Source organism: Lithobates pipiens, unplaced genomic scaffold, assembly GCF_037356315.1.
Source record: "Lithobates pipiens isolate NorthernLeopardFrog02 unplaced genomic scaffold, aLitPip1_a1.2 Scaffold_30, whole genome shotgun sequence".
Lineage (NCBI taxonomy): Eukaryota > Metazoa > Chordata > Amphibia > Anura > Ranidae > Lithobates > Lithobates pipiens.
The window spans coordinates 42,329,782-42,352,216 of record NW_027507791.1 but is presented as its reverse complement, the minus strand read 5'-3'; the positions used below and the strand labels follow the sequence as shown (position 1 = coordinate 42,352,216).

Genomic DNA, 22,435 nt, shown 5'->3' with positions numbered 1-22,435 from the left:
TGCCGAGACCCAAAGAAATTCAGGAACAATTGAGAAAGAAAGTAATTGAGATCTATCAGTCTGGAAAGGTTATAAAGGCATTTCCAAAGCTTTGGGAATCCAGCGAACCACAGTGAGAGCCATTATCCACAAATGGCGAAGACATGGAACAGTGGTGAACCTTCCCAGGAGTGGCCGGCCGCCCAAAATTACCCCAAGAGCGCAGCGACGACTCATCCAAGAGGTCACAAAAGACCCCACAACAACGTCCAAGGAACTGCAGGCCTCACTTGCCTCAGTTAAGGTCAGCGTTCATGCCTCCACCATCAGGAAAAGACTGGGCAAAAATGGCCTGCATGGCAGAGTTCCAAGGAGAAAACCACTGCTGAGCAAAAAGAACATCAAAGCTCGTCTCAATTTCTCCACAACACATCTTGATGATCCCCAAGACTTTTGGGACAACATTCTGTGGGACCGATGAGACAAAAGTGGAACTCTTTGGAAGGTGTGTGTCCAAGTATATCTGGCGTAGAAGGAACACTGCATTTCAGAAAAAGAACATTATACCAACAGTAAATATGGTGGTGGTAGTGTGATGGTCTGGGGCTGTTTTGCTGCTTCAGGACCTGGAAGACTTGCCGTGATAAAAGGAACTATGAATTCTACTGTCTACCAAGAGATCCTGAAGGAGAATGTCCGACCATCTGTTCGTGTACTCAAGCTGAAACGAACTTGGGTTCTGCAGCAGGACAATGATCCTAAACACACCAGCAAGTCCACCACCGAATGGCTGAAGAAAAACAAAATGAAGACTTTGGAGTGGCCTAGCCAAAGTCCTGACCTGAATCCTATTGAGATGTTGTGGTATGACCTTAAAAGGCCGTTCATGCTCGAAAACCCTCTAATGTAACTGAATTAGGACAATTCTGCAAAGATGAGTGGGCCAAAAATTCCTCCAGGACGCTGTAAAAGCCTCATTGCACGTTATCGCAAACGCTTGGTTGCAGTTGGTTGCTGCTAAGGGTGGCCCAACCAGTTATTAGGTTTAGGGGGCAATCACTTTTTCACACAGGGCCATGATGGTTTGGATTTTTTTTCACCTTTAATAATAAACACCTTCATTTACAAATTGCATTTTGTGTTTACTTGTGTTGTTCTTGACTATTGTTTAAATTGGTTTGATGTTCCGAAACACTTAAGTGTGAACAAACATGCAAAGGAACAGGAAATGAGGAAGGGGGCAAACACTTTTTCACACCACTGTGTATATATATATATATATATATATATATATATATATAATATATATATATATATATATATATATATATATATATATATATATAAAAGGGGTAAATGCACCATCTAGTATATAAAAATGTTACAACTCACATTAACCACTTTAATACCGGGCACTTCGCACCTTCTGACCAATTTTCAGCACTGTCACTATTTAAATGACAATTGCGCGGTCGTGCTACACTGTAGACAAACTAAATTTTATCATTTTGTTCCCACAAATAGAGCTTTCTTTTGGTGGTATTTGATCACCTCTGCGGTTTTCAATTTTTGCTGAACGAATAAAAACAAAGACCGAAAATGTTGAAAAAAAAAATAAAAATACGTTTTTGTTATTACAATTTTTGTAAATAAGTACGTTTTCGCCTTCACTGATGGGCACCGATGAGATGGCACCAATGAGGTGGCAGCACTGAAAGGCAGCATTGATGACTGGCACTGGATTTCACTGATAGGCATCACTGGCAGGTATTTTTTAATGGCGTTGATAGGCAGCTGCCTGGGCACTGATTGGAGTAGTTGGGTGCAAGTGAGGAAAATCGCCGATCAACGTCTCTTCCTGTTCACATCGTGATCAGCCGTGATTGAACACGGCTGATCACGTGGTAAAGGGCCTCTGTCAGAGACTCTTTAACGAGATCGGAGTTGTGGTGTGTCGGATTGACACCGCACCAACGATCGCCGCGATGTGTGCCCTGGCAATGTCATATGGCGTCACCCCCAAACATAGATATATATATACATACACACATTATATATATATATATATATATATATATATATATATATATATATATTATATATATATATATATATATATATACACATATACACATACATATACACACACACACACACATACATACATATACACACACACACACACACACACACTTTTTTTTAAAGCAGAGACCCTAGAGAATAAAATGGTGGGACGATAGATTGACAGCAACGGGAGCCAATGGCTGGGCTGCTGTCAATCAAATCCAATGACATGGAGCCGGGGGGAGGGGGGGGGGTGGGGGTGGGGCCTAGTCGTGCTGTCTGTGTCAATGGGCATAGCAGCAGGACACGGGTGCACGCCCACACAAGTGCCCCGAGGGAGAGCAGCTCTCCAACGGGGCACTCAAAAAGAGGAGTAGGAGCCAGGAGCAGCCGAGGGACCCCAGAAGAGGAGGATCGGGGCCACTCTGTGCAAAAACCAACTGCACAGAGGAGGGAAAGTATGACTTTTTTTTTTTATTAACCTTTACATATCCTTTAAGCACATACCTAGCCTAATGCAAAATCTACATAGATGTCCCGGTCCCGCCGATAATAGCAAATCACAGCCGCTAGAGGTGCTCACAGGGACAAGTTCTAGGACCCCCCCCCCCCCCCACACACACACACACACACACACACACACACACACACACACACACACACACACACACACACAAGCGGTGGGGGAAACGCATGCGATTCTTTGCAGTGCAGTTTAATGCATTCTGTATTGACACAAATCGCAAAGTATTGGTTTCCATATCAGGAGCATTTAGGAGAGTACCGATACTAGCCCAAATGCTTGCACCGATACTGGTATCCACGCTTGCCTACTTTTGAAGCATCCCTTTAGAGCATCCAGGGATCAAAAGACCCAAAAGAAAAAAAAAAAAAAAACGGTTTGATATTTGCAATCTGCTGACTTGTTTTTTGTAATTGCTTGGCCTGGGCCAGTCATCTAAAGCCCCATACACATGATCGGACTTTGTACAAACTTTCCGTGGACTTTTGTACAAAGGGCGTGGTCCACAAGTTTGTATTGCATACACACGATCGGACTTTTTGACAACAAACACGAACGTGGTGACGTCACAACGTACTGACGCCACTTCAAAAGAGGGACGTTCAATGACTCCAGCGCCACCTTTGGTCAACTTCTGTATTGTAGTTCGATCGTTTGCATTGGTGCTGAGCATGCGTGTTTGTACCTTGTACAAAAGTCCGATGCTTTTGCATACACACGGTCAGTGCCAGAAAGTTTGTCCGTTCGCACAGCCAACAAAAGTCCGATGAAAACCAAAAAAGTTTGTCCGATGGAGCGTACACACGGTCGGATGTTGCTCCAAAACAGCTAATTTGCATGTTTGTTGTCAAAAAGTCCGACCGTGTGTACAGGCCTTAAGTCTAAAACCACTACAGAAGTCACCCACTGCCCTGCAACTGGCGAGTCAAAGTCCAGGCTCCCAAATCCTCATGCTTCCAGGTTGGTGCTGGTGGACAGCTGGTGCTCAAGATTTTTTTTGGGGGGGGGCGGGAGCCGCAAACTGAAAAAAAATAAAAAAAAATAAAAAAAAACGCTGCCACTGTGCCCATCCAGCGCCGCCACTGTCACCACATCAAATGCCGCCACTGTCACCATCAAACTACGTCACTGTGCCATACCAAATGCTGCCAGCTTGACCCCGCCCGTCCGCGCCTACCTGTCTCGGTGGGACAGCTCCTCGATCTCTTCTCCCTTCATCTCTTCCCGTCCTCTGCTATGATTGGACGCCTGTCGTTTCAGCCAATCAGGTAATGGGGTAACAGATCCGAGCGCCTGATTGGTGGAGAGGCGGTTTAGTGTTAGGAAAGGGAATATTGATTCGCTTTTCTAACACAGCTGAGTGACCTGCGAGTGCCCAGCATGGCGCTCGGTCACCTTTTTTGATGCCTATTAGAGCCTATGGCTCTAATCAGCCGCTTCAAAACACCCCTCCCCCCCCACCGCCATAATCAGGCGCTCAAAAGGGGCTGGGCTCCTTAATAGGGGTGGCAGCGGCGGCCACAGATTCATGCATTGCATGAATCTATCTATTGGTGCTAGAGGGGGGCGGCGCCCAAGCGCCATTATGGACGCACCGCCACTGGCGACTACCCTGGGACATGGACCTCCAAAAACTAGTGACTAAAGCCTGTGTGAGGCTCAGGACTCACCTGTGCCGTCATGGCTGTACACAAGACAAGTGATGTTGGCTTTTGCCTCGCTCGTTACCTGCAAAAAAAAAACACAACACTCAGTCAGACGTCACCACAAACAACGCAAAAAAAAAAAAAAAAAAAAAAAAAAAAAGGAAGGAGGAAGGTGTTGTGATAAGTTAACTCTTCATTTCCCCCCCCCCCCCCCAACAAAAGCCAGACTCCATTTATCACTTCTCCAGGTGCACTATGGGAGAATGAAAAATCAGAATCCGATTGGCTGATGTGGACAATGCAGTCTTCCATTAGGCTCCTATAAAGCCAGGAAGTATTCTTACTAGAGGAATATGGGGGCTTTCTGCCCTCCTAAAAAATGCTGGTCGTCAGCCTGTGCATGGCTTCAATATTCCCTGAGCCATCAAAACCAATTTTTTAGTTGAACCACCTTAAACCCCCCCCCCCCCCCCACGGGCCAATTCTAACATTTCTTTCATACAGGTAAAAATCTGCATTTTGCTAGAAATTACTTCGAACCCCCAAACATTATATATTTTGAAAGCAGAGACCCCGGAGAATAAAATGGTGGTTGTTGCAGAAAGATTTTATGTCGCACGATATTTTCGCAACCATTTAAAAAAAAAAATTTTTTAAAGAATAAATGCATTAAATACATTTTACTGAACACAAAATTTTTTTTTTAAATTCAGCACTGTGATACTTTAAATGGCGATTGTGCCACAACTGTACCCAAATAAAATCGATATAAAAAAAAAAATAAAAATTCACACAAAAAAACAGCTTTATTTTGATGGCATTTGATCACAGCTGGGTTTTTTTGCGTTCTAAATGGGGGGAAAAAAAAAAAAAAAAGGCAAGAAGGATCGAAAACACACAATATATTTATATTAATATATAAATAATAATAATAAAATAATATTATAAATATTTATAATAATATAAGAAATTAGAATTTTGTATATGGAGAGACAGAGAGAGAGAGAGAGAGAGAGAGAGAGAGAGAGAGAGAAAGAGAGAGAGAGAGAGAGAGAGAGAGAACGAGAGAACGAGAGAACGAGAGAGAGAGAGCACGAGAGAGAGAGAGAGAGAGAGAGAGAGAGAACGAGAGAGAGAGAACGAGAGAGAGAGAACGAGAGAACGAGAGAGAGAGAGAACGAGAGAGAGAGAACGAGAGAACGAGAGAGAGAGAACGAGAGAACGAGAGAGAGAGAGAACGAGAGAGAGAGAGAGACGAGAGAACGAGAGAGAGAGAGAGAACGAGAGAACGAGAGAGAGAGAGAGAACGAGAGAAACGAGAGAGAACGAGAGAGAACGAGAGAGAACGAGAGAGAGAGAGAACAGAGAGAACGAGAGAGAACGAGAGAGAACGAGAGAGAACGAGAGAGAACGAGAGAGACGAGAGAGAACGAGAGAGAACGAGAAGAACGAGAGAGAACGAGAGAGAACGAGAGAGAACGAGGAGAGAGAGAGAACGAGAGAGAGAGAGAACGAGAGAGAGAGAGAACGACGAGAGAGAGAGAACGAGAGAGAGAGAGAACGAGAGAGAGAGAGAACGAGAGAGAGAGAGAACGAGAGAGAGAGAGAACGAGAGAGAGAGAGAACGAGAGAGAGAGAGAACGAGAGAGAGAGAGAGAACGAGAGAGAACGAGAGAACGAGAGAGAACGAGAGAACGAGAGAGAACGAGAGAACGAGAGAGAACGAGAGGAACGAGAGAGAACGAGAGAGAACGAGAGAGACGAGAGAGAACGAGAGAACGAGAGAGAACGAGAGAACGAGAGAGAGAGAGAACGAGAGAGAGAGAGAACGAGAGAGAGAGAGAACGAGAGAACGAGAGAGAGAACGAGAGAACGAGAGAGAACGAGAGAACGAGAGAGAGAACGAGAGAACGAGAGAGAGAGAGAACGAGAGAGAGAGAGAACGAGAGAGAGAGAGAACGAGAGAGAGAGAGAGACGAGAGAGAGAGAGAGAACGAGAGAGAGAGAGAGAACGAGAGAGAGAGAGAGAACGAGAGAGAGAGAGAGAACGAGAGAGAGAGAGAACGAGAGAGAGAGAGAACGAGAGAGAGAGAGAACGAGAGAGAGAGAGAACGAGAGAGAGAGAGAACGAGAGAGAGAGAACGAGAGAGAGAAGAGAACGAGAGAGAGAGACGAGAGAGAGAGAGAACGAGAGAGAGAACGAGAGAACGAGAGAGAGAACGAGAGAACGAGAGAGAGAACGAGAGAACGAGAGAGAGAACGAGAGAACGAGAGAGAGAGAGAGAACGAGAGAGAGAGAGAGAACGAGAGAGAGAGAGAACGAGAGAGAGAGAGAACGAGAGAGAGAGAGAACGAGAGAGAGAACGAGAGAGAGAGAGAACGAGAGAGAGAGAGAGAAGAGAGAGAGAGAGAACGAGAGAGAGAGAGAACGAGAGAGAGAGAGAACGAGAGAGAGAACGAGAGAGAGAGAACGAGAGAGAGAGAACGAGAGAGAGAGAGAACGAGAGAGAGAGAGAACGAGAGAGAGAACGAGAGAGAGAACGAGAGAACGAGAGAACGAGAGAGAGAGAGAGAGAATTATATTATAATATACATTTATCCAAAAGAGATTGAGGGGCTGTACAGCCGCTCGGATCACTTATACAAAAAAGAAATTTCCAGCAGGAGATAACAGTACCGTACTAAATCTTTTTCTTCACACTCACCAAGTGATGAGGGCAAAACTTTTTCAGGACTCCATTATTCTCATTCTCATTGATTCTCCGCTGGTCATAAATCCTTGGAAAAAAAATTAAAAATAAATTAATTGTGTGTGGTATACATTTGTTTTTTTTTCGGATAGGAACACCAATTTTACATTCATGATATTACCAGAAGTTTTGGGACACACACGAACTTTAATGGCACCCCAGTCTTAGTCCGTAGGGTTTAATATTGTGTTGGCCCGCCCTTTGCAGCTATAAGAGCTTCAACTTTTCTGGGAAGGCCGTCCACAAGGTTTAGGAGTATATATATATATATATATATATTATATATATTCTAAAAAGGTTTATTGTTGGGGTTTCCCTACACCCTTCCTCTAAAACAGAGGCAGGCAAGGATTTGTGTTCCCCACATTCATTCCATGTATATAGCTGACCTGGAGTGGAAATCATAAATTTGTGACCACAAGATATGACACACCCAATGTGAATCACCGGCAGGAATCAACATGTACAGACGTTCTGCACATCTGGGCCTGTCCCGATGGGTTTACATAACCCAATAAATGAAGAAGTTTTGGCGAGAACAAAGATCGGAGAAAAAAAAAATGATGTCCTCAGTCTTCTTGGTCCCATATACACTTATCTCATGAACAAAAGGCAAGCCCTTACCTGACAAACTGGTCGCGGCCGCCCACTGCGAACTGGTACGTGTTAGCGGGATTGACATATATCGTGTACAGTCCAATCTTCTTGTCCTTCTCCTTGGTGACAACTAGTCGCCTGTGTGAGAACGCAAAAGGAAAAAAAAAAAAAAGAAGATGTGAAGACTCTGCGAGACGTCGCCTTGGTGTAATATCAGGAGGAGGGGATATGTACTTACGATGCAGGTCGGTCTTGCCGAAGGTCAATGGTGAACACTACCGCGTCCTCACCGGCGGACAGGAAAGTGCACTGGGAGTCTGGTTCTAGGGCGAGCTGAGGAGGAGGTGGCAAAATACACAGATAAAGACCGGTGACAACTCCGCACAAATCATTCAACAAGATTAGTGAGATTCCTCAGCGTGTGATCACTATGTCAGCTATGATGCAGGCTTCAAAATGCAGATAAACACTGCCACCTTCAGGCTGCAGTACCACCTGTCTAATGCTGTAATTTTCAGGATACAATTACAACATTTAAAAAAAAAAAAAAAAAAAAAAATATGAACGTTACCACTTGAGTAGCAACCTGCGATACCCCTTCATTAGGCCATTTTTCTCTTTATAATGATTGACAAATAAATACACCACACAAATTATAATTATGTATACACACAAATAAATATAGCCATTTAATAGCAACCAAACAAAGCTCTGCCTAGCCAATAGGAAAAAAATAAAATGTATTTGTGTGTGTATAATTATATATATATATATATATATATATATATATATATATATATATATATATATATATATATATATATATATATATATATATATATATATATATATATATATATATATACACAAAATTCAGAAAACACAAAATAATGCAATATATATATTTTACACATACACATACATATACACCAACAAAAATGCATGATTTTGTATTTTCTGAATTTTTGTATATATCATTTTTTTTTTTTTTTTTATTATACACTCACTAATATATATATATATATATATATATATATATATATATATATATATATATATATATATATATATATATATACACACACACACATACACACACAAAACAAATATATATATATATATTTTTTCATATTAGCTAGCAGAGCTGTCTTTGGATGGTATTAAATGGCTTTTTTTATTTTTTAATATATGAAAGGAAAAAGGGGGTTCCTTTGTTTTTTTATTTCAATGTTATTTTCCAAATTGTTAATAACAGTTAGTTGCATATCTTCGTCAACATTACTACCATTCACTTTATCTCTCACCTGCCCCTCCCCAATCTCCCTTCTATGCCAGGGGCTCCCCTTAACTCTCACCCTCCTACCCCTCCCAGGCTCCTATACTATGTTATAAAAAAAAAAATGCAAATAAAAAAAAAAAACACACCCAGACACCCCCAAAGCCCCTTTTTGGACAGAGACAGCCCAAGAATAACCCATTTTTTGGACATGAACATGGTATAAAAAGAGTAAAAAAAGTTAGTTAAAATAATTAAATTGCCTGCTGTCTACCTTTGACAAATTGAATTCCTCATTCATTAGAACCTCCTTCCTCCATTGTGACAGGAAGGGGAGGCTAGTAGCGTTTACATTTGTGATTGTGGTGTTTGGCACAGAGCATAGTGATCATAAAGGCACAGAGCCCTATGGCTGGCTCTGTGCATTTGCTTGTGGTCTGTGCTATCTAAAATGACAATGTGTGCTCTAGGCAAGTGCACAGTAAAGAGTGACATTTTAAAATGGTGCTCCAGAATACCAGTCACCAACCTGCTGTTTTTTCAAAGTATGGCAGTAGGCAAGTGGTGAAAAAAATAAAAAAAATATATATATATATATATATATATATATATATATATATATATATATATATATACAACACACACACACACACACACACATACAGTGCCTACAAGTAGTATTCAACCCCTGCAGATTTAGCAGGTTTACACATTCGGAATTAACTTGGCATTGTGACATTTGGACTGTAGATCAGCCTGGAAGTGTGAAATGCACTGCAGCAAAAAAAGAATGTTATTTCTTTGTTTAATTTTTTTTTTTAAATAGTGAAAAGTTTATTCAGAGGGTCAATTATTATTCAACCCCTCAATTCAACAGAATTCTGTTTGGTTCCCCTAAAGTATTAAGAAGTAGTTCAGGCACAAAGAACAATGAGCTTCACATGTTTGGGATTAATTATCTGTTTTTCCAGCCTTTTCTGACTATTTAAGACCCTCCCCAAACTTGTGAACAGCACTCATACATGGTCAACATGGGAAAGACAAAGGAGCATTCCAAGGCCATCAGAGACAAGATCGTGGAGGGTCACAAGGCTGGCAAGGGGTACAAACCCTTTCCAGGAGTTGGGCCTACCTGTCTCCACTGTTGGGAGCATCATCCGGAAGTGGAAGGCTTATGGAACTACTGTTAGCCTTCCACCGGGCTGGACAGCCTTTGAAAGTTTCCTCCCGTGCCGATGCCAGGCTTGTCCGAAGAGTCAAGGCTAACCAAGGACAACAAGGAAGGATCTCCGGGAAGATCTCATGGCAGTGGGGACATTGGTTTCAGTCAATACCATAAGTAACGTACTCCACCGCAATGGTCTCCGTTCCAGACGAGCCCGTAAGGTACCTTTACTTTCAAAGCGTCATGTCAAGGCTCGTCTACAGTTTGCTCATGATCACTTGGAGGACTCTGAGACAGACTGGTTCAAGGTTCTCTGGTCTGATGAGACCAAGATCGAGATCTTTGGTGCCAACCACACACGTGACGTTTGGAGACTGGATGGCACTGCATACGACCCAAAGAATACCCATCCCTACAGTCAAGCATGGTGGTGGCAGCATCATGCTGTGGGGCTGCTTCTCAGCCCAAGGGCCTGGCCATCTGGTCCGCATCCATGGGAAGATGGATAGCACGGCCTACCTGGAGATTTTGGCCAAGAACCTCCGCTCCTCCATCAAGGACCTTAAGATGGGTCGTCATTTCATCTTCCAACAAGACAACGACCCAAAGCACACAGCCAAGAAAACCAAGGCCTGGTTCAAGAGGGAAAAAATCAAGGTGTTGCAGTGGCCTAGTCAGTCTCCTGACCTTAACCCAATTGAAAACTTGTGGAAGGAGCTCAAGATTAAAGTCCACATGAGACACCCAAAGAACCTAGATAACTTGGAGAAGATCTGCATGGAGGAGTGGGCCAAGATAACTCCAGAGACCTGTGCCGGCCTGATCAGGTCTTATAAAAGACGATTATTAGCTGTAATTGCAAACAAGGGTTATTCCACAAAATATTAAACCTAGGGGGTTGAATAATAATTGACCCACACTTTTATGTTTAAAATTTATTAAATTTAACTGAGCAACATAACTTTTTGGTTTGTAAGATTTATGCATCTGTTAATAAATCCTGCTCTTGTTTAAAGTTTGAAGGCTCTAACTTATTTGCATCTTATCAAACCTGCTAAATCTGCAGGGGGTTGAATACTACTTGTAGTCACTGTACATATACACACACCCACACACCCTGAAAAATTATTATTTTTTATAATTATATATATATTTTTTTTTTTTTGGGAGGGGAGAGTATGATGTTGTGTCATTAAAGTTTTAAAGCGGTCTGATAAATACACAAAAAAAAAAAAAAAATTATATATATATATATATATATATATATATATATATATATATATATATATATATATATATATATATATTATATATATATATATATATATATATATATATATATATATATATATATATATATATATATATATATATATATATTTTTTTTTTATTATTTTTTTTGTGCATTTATGAGACCGCATTAAAACTTCAGTTGATGACAAATTATATCCCCACCCAAAAAAAAAAAATATATATTATTATTTATACAATTATATATATTTTTTTTAATAATAACAATATTAAAAGTCACTCAGCCACATACCTTGTGAGAGGCTCCTTTGTGCTGTGCCACCCTCTTTGTATTCTTGCAGCACTGGGTGGCAGAGAGCTCAGCAACACGTACCTGCCCGTCGCGGGCGCACATGGCAATCGTGGAGTCCCCGCTGTTGGGCAGAAATTTTGCCTGAAGAGAAAGCGAAAAAGTTAGACAGATCTTCGAGGAGAACTATAGAGAAACATATTCCTCTTACAAAAAGGGGGATATAGATTGTGCTTAGTAATTAAAAATGTCCTCAAAAAAGGAGATCTGAGGGACGTGAAGCCTGAAACCTTCGGTCAAAATGAACAAAATATAAGCCACACTCCAAAGCTTAGATAATCTTTTTTGTGTTTAAAATTTGTCAAAACAAAATACTGCATACATTGTCGCCACTCAAAACCAACCTATGATGAGTTTCCACTGCTACTGAGCTCGTCGGCAGTGGTGAAACACGCCAAGTTGGAGACGTCTTAAACTTATCCTTGTGAGCAAGCCATCGGTGGTGAAACGGCGTCAAGGCTGGAGAGGACTTTTCCTATCCTTGTGAGCAAGCCAACAGCAACACTTTCCTATCCTTGTGAGCAAGCCAACAGCAACACTGCTGGCTTGCTCACAAGGATAGGAGAAGACCTCTCCAGCCTTGACGCGTTTCACCACTGATGGCCAGCTGAATCCTTATCTGAAATCAGCCAAACTGTTAGGTTTACTGGAGGCAGTACTGCATAGGTATAGGTGATGTCCGCCAGTCAAATGGTGGAAATTTAGCAGCAACCGGATCGCTAAAGTACTCGTGATCCTACGGTGTTGCCCCTTTGTTGGTCAGACCAACAAGACACTGAAGTTGCATTCTCCTCATTGGTGAGATTCAGCAGTATTCCAGCCAGTGAGGGAGCAACACCATAGGAGCGGGCGAGTGAGGTCTATAGTTACTGCTGCTGGCAAGATTCTGCTAGTGAGACATGGCGTCTACACATGGTGCTCTACTTAGTAAGAAATATGTCCCCAAACGAGACATATAGAGAAATTAGAAGCCTTATTTGTCACAACACGATGAAGGGTCCCACTTATGTCACCGAACACAAAGACTGTAGACCAAAGGGCAAACAACCTTTAGCTCAAGCAGTGCTAAAACTATAAGTCCCATCATGCCTTCGTCTTTTGAAAGTCATGCCTGTGGTTTTCAGATTCTTGCTATTATTGTAGAGTAACCAGAGCTGAAATGACGAGGTGTCTACCATCTGTGGGCTTCCAAACTTGTGGTCACTTCTGTCTGCTGCTCCATAAAGACATGGTATGACCAGCTTGGTGTGGAGGACTTTAGTTGGAAGACCTGAGACTTCAACCTTTTGAGATGAACGGCAACCCCAATTGCAAGCCAGGTCTAGTCATTCAACATCAGTACCCGACCTCCCAAAATGGTGGCCAGCTCCAAGGTTTGACCAACTTGGTCTAGAGGAACTCTAGTGGTCTGCACAACCCTGAGACCTCAACCTTATTGGACACTTTTGTGATGAAGAGGACCCCAACTGCAAACAAGGCTCTCTCATCCAACATTAGTACCTGACCTCCCAAATGGTGGCCAACTCAAAGACATGCTTTGACCAGGTTGATGTAGAGTAACTCTAGTGGTGTGCACCCAATACCTCAACCTTACTGGACACTGGGATGAACGGGAACCCCAACTGCAAGCCAGGCCTTCTCAAATCAACATACCATGACCTCACAAATGGTGGCTAGCTTCATACAAACATGGTTTGACCAGCTTGGTGTGAAGGAACTCAAGTGGTCTGCAGAGAACTGAGACTTCAATCCTACTGAACACCTTTGGAAATAATTTGAACCCAACCCAACTAAAAGCCAGGTCTTCTCATCCAACATCATCATTTGACCTCACAAATGGATACACATTCCAAAATCTTGTGAAAAGTCTTCCAACAAGAGTAAAATATAGAACAGCCACAAAGGGAGGCCAACCCTATATTAATAATATCTATCGGATTAATGTCCAACAAGCCCGTATGAAGTGCCTGCAAAGATTTTTTTTCTATTAATGGAAGCCTTGGGGGGCCTCTTGAAAATGGTTTAAGCGATCCCTCAAGTAGTGCTTCCATTTACTGAATAGCTGGAGCTCTATAATACACGCTCACCTGATAGAGATACACAGAGGACATGTTAGATAAAAATATTTATAAAGTAATATATACAGTTGTGCTCATAAGTTTACATACCCTGGCAGAATTTATGATTTCTTGGCTATTTTTCAGAGACTATGAATGATAACACAAACTTTTCTTTCCCTCATGGTTAGTGTTTGGCTGAAGCCATTTATTATCAATCAACTGTGTTTACTCTTTTTAAATCATAATGGCAACAGAAACTACCCAAATGACCCTGATCAAAAGTTTACACACCCCGGTGATTTTGGCCTGATACATGCACACAAGTAGACACAAAGAGGTTTGAATGGCTATTAAAAGGTAACCATCCTCACCTGTTGATTTGTTTGCTTGTAATTAGTGTGTGTATGAAAGTTCAATGAGTTTCTGGACTCCTGACAGACCCTTGCATCTTTCATCCAGTGCTGCACTGAGGTTTCTGGATTCTGAGTTATGGGGAAAGCAAAGGAATTGTCAAAGGATCTGCGGGAAAAGGTAGCTGAACTGTATAAAACAGGGAAGGGATATACAAAAGATATCCAAGGAATTGAGAATGCTAAATCAGCAGTGTTCAAACTCTAATCAAGAAGTGGTAAATGAGGGGTTCTATTGAAATCAAACCACGGTCAGGTAGACCAACTAAAATTTCAGCAACAACTACCAGGGAAAAAAATTGTTCGGGATGCAAAGAAAAAACCCACAAATAACTTGAGGTGAAATACAGGACTCTCTGAAATCATGTGTTGTGGCTGTTTCAAGATGTACAATAAGGAGGCACTTGAAGAGAGATGGTGGGCTGCATGGTCGAGTCTCCAGAAGAAAGCCATTACTACACAAATGTCATAAAGTATCCCATTTACAAAACGCCAAACAGCACAGAGACAAGCCTCAAACCTTCCGGCACAAAGTCATTTGGAGTGATGAACCATAAATACTACATTCGGAGAGGAGTCAACAAGGCCCATGATGAAAGGTCCACCATTCCTACTGTGAAACACGGAGGTGGATCGCTGATGTTTTGGGGATGTGAAGCTACAAAGGCACAGAAAATTTGGTCAAAAGGGCAAGATGAAAGCAGTATTATCAAAAAATACTGGAGGAACATTTGCATTTATCAGCCAGGGAAGCTACACATGGGACGTACTTGGACATTCCAACATGACAATGATCCAAAACACAAGGCCAAGTCCACCCGTCATTGGCTACAGCAGAATAAAGTGAAGGTTCTGGAGAGGACATCTCCGTCTCCTGACCTCAATATCATTGAGCCCCTCTGGGGAGATCTCAAACGTGCCCGTTCATGTTAGACAGCCCAATAATTTACAGAAACTGGAGGCTTTAACCATCTGAGAAGATAAAGAGCCTCATCCACAAATACCACAAAAGACTTCAAGCTACCATTGATGTTAAAGGGGCAATACTCGGTATTAAGAACTGGGGTATGTAAACTTTTGATCAGGGTCATTCCAGTAGTTTCTGTTGCCATTATGATTTAAAGAGAGTAAAATGGAGTTGATTGATAATAAATGGCTTCAGCCAAACACTAACAGCGAGCGAAAGAAAGGTTTTTGTGTTATTCATATTCTCTGAAAAATGGCCAAGAAATTAAAATTCCTCCAGGGTATGTAAACTTATGAGCACAACTGTACACGAGCGTCAATTCATAAGCTGTGATTGGTTTTCATACATAAAAAACGTATTTAGTCTCTCGAGTTATATCTAAGCCAACACTGGCTATGATTTGGGGGCGCTACACAAAACAAGTACACCTCTCAGAAATGGGGGTAAACTCAGAGCTGAGAACCCACATAATGCCTGTTCAATGAAGAGTGCCAAGCAAAAAGTTCCAAAGTTTAAATGAAAAAAAAAAAAAAAAAAAAACGCATTTCCAGGAGCCAGACTCATCAGAGCTTAGGAATTTTGACACTGCTTAAAATGAACTCAGAATAAATATTAACTGTGGGTTTTCCCCACCCACTTGAAAACATTTTCAGAAGGCTGGTAATTCAAGTGTTAACAAGAGCAGGGGTTTAATAAAATAAAAAAAAAAAAAAGGGGGGGGGGGGGAACCTGAAACACTATGTTCTCTTTCCATAAACAATTTTATCATTAAAAAAAAAAAAACAAAAAAAACACACGTTTGGAAAATTGGCACTCTCATTGGACTGTATGTACACAAAGGTTTTTACTTCTGAGTACCCACTGTGGCGATTTCTCCCCCCCCCCCCCCCCCTTTTTATTTGCCCTGGTCACTGATATTACAGAGACTGAAAAGTGATTAAAAAAACCCCAATGTTTTACAGTTGTATAGAGTAAATCTTCCCTACAAACAAAAAAAAAAAAAAAAAAAAAATTCAGATCTAAAAGAAAAAAAAAAAATAAAGAAAAAAATCCTCCAATGGCGACACCTATATAAAAAGGGGAATTCCCTCAATTCCTGTTGCATCTACAGAACAGGAAGGGCTAAAAAAAAATATATATAATTTTTGAGCACTTCCTGTTCTGTAGATTCAACAGGAATTCATAATATTATATATATATATATATCTCTATCCATCTATCTATATCAAAAAAAAAAACATAATAAAAATAAATAAATGTATTCCCAATAAGACAAAAAAAAAAAAAAAAAATTAATAATGATAAAATAAAAACCTGACACTAAAGTCCCGTACACACAATTGTAAATCCCACCAGCAGTCACAGCTTTTGATTGGAAATTCCGGCCATGTGTACGCTCCATTGGACTTTTGCTGGCGGAAATTTCCACCAGCAAAAGATTGAGAGCAGGTTCTCTATTTTTCCCAACTGGAAAAATTCCGATCGGCAACTCTGATCCATCGCCTGTAGCAATTCCGACGCGCAAAATTCCTACGCATGCTCGGAAACAATTCGACGCATGCTCGGAAGCACTGAACTTCATTTCCTCGGCTCGTCGCAGTGTTGTAGTCACCGCGTTCTTGATGGTCGAAAGTTGAGAGAACTGTGTGACCCGTGCGTATGCAAGGCAAGCTTGAGCGGAATTCCGTCGGAAAAACCCATCCAAGATTTTTTACGAAGAAAACTCTGAACGTGTGCACACGGCATAAAGGACTTGAGCTGCACAATTAATCAAGAATCGTTATTGCGAATTTTTTTTTCCCATGGCGATCTTTGATTAAAGTGTTTCAGGATTCTTTCTATGCAAAGAATTCTCTCTGCTCTTCTGAAGCCACAGCCATCAAAAGAAAGGAAGAGAAAAACCGGACGGTCTGTCAAGAATCACAAATTCTTTATCAGTTGAACTTAAGTATAAACATTGTAACAATTTATCAATGGAATAGACTTTGTGTGCAAGTGAAAAAAGTTTAAACACTAAACCTTTTTCTGTCATTTGTTGGTTTCAAGTTAAAATAATTTTTTGCTAGAAAATTAATTCGAACCCCTAAACATTAAAGTGGGAGTAAAACCGCGGACTTTTTTTTTTTATATTTTTTTACTCCTGTAAGGGAAAAAGGCATAATGAGCTAGTATGCACCGCAAACTAGCTCATTATGAAATACTTATGGCAGAACGAGGCGCCGGCATCTCCCTCTGTCCACGCCGAGTGAGCTGACATGTTCCCTCGCGTGTCTTCCGGTCTCGCGGCTCCAGCGCTGTGAGTGGCCAGAGCCGCGATGTCATCAATCCCGCGCGTGAGTTTTCTTCCCAGCAGGGTCCGGCGTCTGTCGGACTTTCAGCCGAGAATCTCCGGTGCGCATGCGCCGCTGAAGTCAGCGGCTCATCGTGAGGGGAATATCTCCTAAACCGTACAGGTTTAGATATTCTTTTTGCCTACAGGTAAGCCTTATTATAGGCCTACCTGTAGGTCAAAGTTAAAAATGGAACTAAACAGAGTTGTATAGTTACATTTTTAAATATTGCAACAACCACTATTTTATTCTCTAGGGTGTCATATATATATATATATATATATATATATATATATATATATTTATTTTATTTTTTATTTATTTCATTATCATTTTTATTTTTTATTTAATTTTTTTTATTTTTTTAGTAGACACCCTAGAGAATAAAATAGTGGTGCAATATTTTGTGTCACACTGTATTTGCCCAGCAGCCTTTCAAATGCAATTTTTTGGGAAAAGGTTACTTTAAATGAATAATAAAAAACTAAAAAAATAAATAAATCACTAACTAGTAAAATTAGCCCCTTATTTTTTTTTGGTGTGTATACTGTGAAAGATTTTACGTCATGAGTGAATTGTCATCTTTTTTTATTCTAAGCAAAAAAAACAAAAAAAAAAAAAAAGTGAAACTCATTTTGGCTAGAATCGTGCAGCTTTAAGGACCTATGCATATGGATGTACATACAGGTGTATGGGAGAGGGAAACAAAAAAAAAAAAAAATATAAATAAAAAAAAAAAAAAAAAAAAAAAAAAAAAAACACACCTGTAATGACAGTGCCTGGGAGCCTCAGCCCCTGTATAATTCTGCCCCTAGGACCGTATGGACAGACACAGGTATACACAAAATGTCTGCGTTTGGGAAATCAGATCCATACATGTAAGAGTAGGTGTATATCCGCATACACCATCAACACCGTTCTATGGGAAGAATTGTGCACCAGCTGGGGCTTCCAAGTGCTTAAATTGAAGGCATAAATGCAGTAAGGGGGTAAAAGCACAACAACAAATATGTAAAAAGTCATATCGGCCTTAGTGAACCATTTTAAAGTTGTATTTTTTTTTTTTTTTTTTGTACTGAACATTATAAATAAAGATATATAAAAAAAAACAAAAAAAAAAAATACTGGAGTGAGTAGACCAGTAGACGTGCATACCTGAAATACGTTGCTTTTGTGGCCGCTCTCAAACTCTAGAACGGGCTTTTTCCTCACCCAGTCCCAGACAACCACCTTGAGGTCATCGCTGCCACTTGCCAACCAAGTACCCCTCTGGTTGAAATGCAAGGTGTTAACGCAGCCGAGGTGCCCATCCAGACCGTGCAAGAGCCGGAACCTCTGGACGAACCCGCGCCCCCCGCAGGCATCGTAAATAAAGCGCCGGCTGGTTCCGATCTCCCTTTGCCTGAGCGCGCGGATGGCTCGCCACCGAGGTCTGGGCAAAGGCGTCTTCTCCGAGGACACCCAGTCTTCCAAAGCCCTTTCATCGTCAGAAGAGTCCTGGTCAGCGTTGGCTCGCTTTTTTTGGCCTCGTTTGCGTAGTCTGTCTTCTTCCCTCCTCCTCTTCTTCTTCCTCGTCATCATCATCATCATCCTCCGAGTGTGAACGGTCGTTTGCGCGGTTCTCGTCGTTAATGGAATACAGTCCGGTATCGTCCATACTGTCGGAGTCCTTGTCCTCCCCCGAGCTCTCCGAGCTACTGTCCTTGTTTTCGGCTCGGTTTGTGCCCGTAACTTCTCCGGTTAAACTGAGGCTTACGTCCGAGGCTTCCACCTCGATCCCAGAGGAGTTCTCCTTCCCTTCTTCTGTCCCAGACATGTCTTCTGGGCTGCTGGAGACACTTCCTGAGCAAGAGAAGAACAAAGACCGTATGAGATAAAAAAAAAAAAAAAAAGGGAAGCGTCAGAGAATCACCAACAAATATCAAATGGTTTGGATACAAAAGTAAGCCTGCAAAAAAAAAAAAAAAAGTTGGGGTCAACTGGGAAGTGGTCAAACTGATCTAAATATCTAATAACGCCTCTTCAATATCGATACCCAATGTATCAAGGACGGACTCATTCATGGAGTTGTGAAAGTAACTGAGAACTGTTAAAATAGAAGAAGAAAGAAGAAGAAGAAGAAGAAGAAGAAGAAGAAGAAGAAGAAGAAGAAGAAGAAGAAGAAGAAGAAGAAGAAGAGAAGAAGAAGAAGAAGAAGAAGAAGAAGAAGAAGAAGAAGAAGAAGAAGAAGAAGAAGAAGAAGAAGAAGAAGAAGAAGAAGAAGAAGAAGAAGAAGAAGAAGAAGAAGAAGAAGAAGAAGAAGAAGAAGAAGAAGAAGAAGAAGAAGAAGAAGAAGAAGAAGAAGAAGAAGAAGAAGAAGAAGAAGAAGAAGAAGAAGAAGAAGAAGAAGAAGAAGAAGAAGAAGAAGAAGAAGAAGAAGAAGAAGAAGAAGAAGAAGAAGAAGAAGAAGAAGAAGAAGAAGAAGAAGAAGAAGAAGAAGAAGAAGAAGAAGAAGAAGAAGAAGAAAGAAGAAGAAGAAGAAGAAGAAGAAGAAGAAGAAGAAGAAGAAGAAGAAAGAAGAAGAAGAAGAAGAAGAAGAAGAAGAAGAAGAAGAAGAAGAAGAAGAAGAAGAAGAAGAAGAAGAAGAAGAAGAAGAAGAAGAAGAAGAAGAAGAAGAAGACGACGACGAGAGAGAAGAAGAAGACGACGACGACGAGAGAGAAGAAGAAGACGACGACGACGAGAGGAGAAGAAGAAGACGACGACGACGAGAGGAGAAAGAAGAAGAAGACGACGACGAGGAGAAGAGAAGAAGAAGACGACGACGAGAGGAGAAGAAGAAGACGACGACGAGAGGAGAGAAGAAGAAGACGACGACGAGAGGAGAAGAAGAGACGACGACGAGAGGAGAAGAAGAAGACGACGACGACGACGAGAGGAGAAGAAGAAGACGACGACGACGAGAGGAGAAGAAGACGACGACGACGAGAGGAGAAGAAGAAGACGACGACGACGAGAGGAGAAGAAGAAGACGACGACGACGAGAGGAGAAGAAGAAGACGACGACGAGAGGAGAAGAAGAAGACGACGACGAGAGGAGAAGAAGAAGACGACGACGAGAGGAGAAGAAGAAGACGACGACAATGACGACGACGACAATGACGACGAGAGGAGAAGAAGAAGACGTCAATGACGACGAGAGGAGAAGACAATGACGACGAGAGGAGAAGACAATGACGACGAGAGGAGAAGACAATGACGACGAGAGGAGAAGACAATGACGACGAGAGGAGAAGACAATGACGACGAGAGGAGAAGACAATGACGACGAGAGGAGAAGACAATGACGACGAGAGGAGAAGACAATGACGACGAGAGGAGAAGACAATGACGACGAGAGGAGAAGAAGAAGACAACGACGACGAGAGGAGAAGAAGAAGACAATGACGACGAGAGGAGAAGAAGAAGATGACGACGACAAGAAGAAATAGAAGAAGAAGAGCATTACTTCTCAAGTCCTCATACACAAGAAACATGAAGTTCAAATATCAGATACAAACACGAGTCTTGATGAAGCGATCCAAACCCCTGAAACAGGTCAACTTCTTTCTACTGACTGATAAAACATCACTTTGGACTCTTTTAGACTCTGACCATTAGGGTAGGGTTTCTTCTGCTCCTCATTTAGCTGGACATTTCTCAAGACCACCCCATCCCTTTCGGCATAGGTGAGCACCCTCAAAAGCAAAGTAGTTTTTAATAAGTCAAAAATAGTGTAAATTATTATTAATTGAGATAGATATATATATATAGTACAGAGCAAAAGTTTGGACACACCTTCTCATTCAAAGAGTTTTTCTTTATTTTCATGACTATGAAAATTGTAGATTGACACTGAAGGCATCAAAACTATGAATTAACACATGTGGAATTATATACTGAACAAAAAAGTGTGAAACAACTGAAAATATGTCTTATATTCTAGGGTCTTCAAAGTAGCCACTTTTTGCTTTAATTACTGCTCCGCACACTCTTGGCATTCTGTTGATGAGCTTAAAGAGGTAGTCACCTCAAATGGTTTTCACTTCACAGGTGTGCCCTGTCAGGTTTAGTAAGTGGGATTTCAAGCCTTATAAATGGGGTTGGGACCATCAGTTGTGTTGTGCAGGAGGTGGATACAGTACACAGTTGATAGTCCTACTGAATAGACTGTTAGAATTTGTATTATGGCAAGAAAAAAGCAGCTAAGTAAAGAAAAACTAGTGGCCATCATTACTTAAGAAATGAAGGTCAGTCAGTCCGGAAAACTTTTAAAGTGTCCCCAAGTGCAGTGGCAAAAACCATCAAGTGCTACAAAGAAACTGGCTCACATGAGGAGCGCCCAGGAAAGGAAGACCAAGAGTCACCTCTGCTGCGGACGATAAGTTCATCCGAGTCACCAGCCTCAGAAATCGCAGGTTAACAGCGGCTCAGATTAGAGAACAGGTCAATGCCACACAGAGTTCTAGCAGCAGACACATCTCTAGAACAACTGTCAAGAGGAGACTGTGTGAATCAGGCCTTCATGGTAAAATAACTGCTAGGAAACCACTGCTGAGGACAGGCAACAAGCAGAAGAGACTTGTTTGGGCTAAAGAACACAAGGAATGGACATTAGACCAGTGGAATCTGTGCTTTGGTCTGATGAGTCCAAGTTTGAGATCTTTGGTTCCAACCACCGTGTCTTTGTGCAACGCAGAAGAGGTGAATGGACTCTACATGCCTGGTTCCCACCGTGAAGCAATGGAGGAGGAGGTGTGATGGTGTGGGGGTGCTTTGCTGGTGACACTGTTGGGGATTTATTCAAATTGAAGGCATACTGAACCAGCATGGCTACCACTGCATCTTGCAGCGGCATGCTATTCCATCCCGTTTGCGTTTAGTTGGACCATCATTTATTTTTCAACAGGACAATGACCCCAAACACACCTCCAGGCTGTGTAAGGGCTTTTTGACCAAGAAGGAGAGTGATGGGATCCACAGTCACCGGACCTGAACCCAATCGAGATGGTTTGGGGTGTGCTGGACCACAGAGTGAAGGCAAAAGGGC

General features: G+C 41.6%; 1 protein-coding gene across 1 annotated transcript in view; it reads right to left on the bottom strand.

Annotated features, from left to right (window-relative positions):
• DCAF8 (DDB1 and CUL4 associated factor 8) overlaps positions 1 to 22,435 on the bottom strand; it is a 69,260-nt gene that overhangs the window by 31,066 nt on the left and 15,759 nt on the right. Inside the window, 7 exon segments of the mRNA XM_077464094.1 lie at positions 4,237 to 4,294; positions 6,918 to 6,990; positions 7,587 to 7,697; positions 7,798 to 7,892; positions 11,544 to 11,684; positions 18,523 to 18,919; positions 18,921 to 19,209. Coding sequence (XP_077320220.1) covers positions 4,237 to 4,294; positions 6,918 to 6,990; positions 7,587 to 7,697; positions 7,798 to 7,892; positions 11,544 to 11,684; positions 18,523 to 18,919; positions 18,921 to 19,209 — 1,164 coding nt within the window.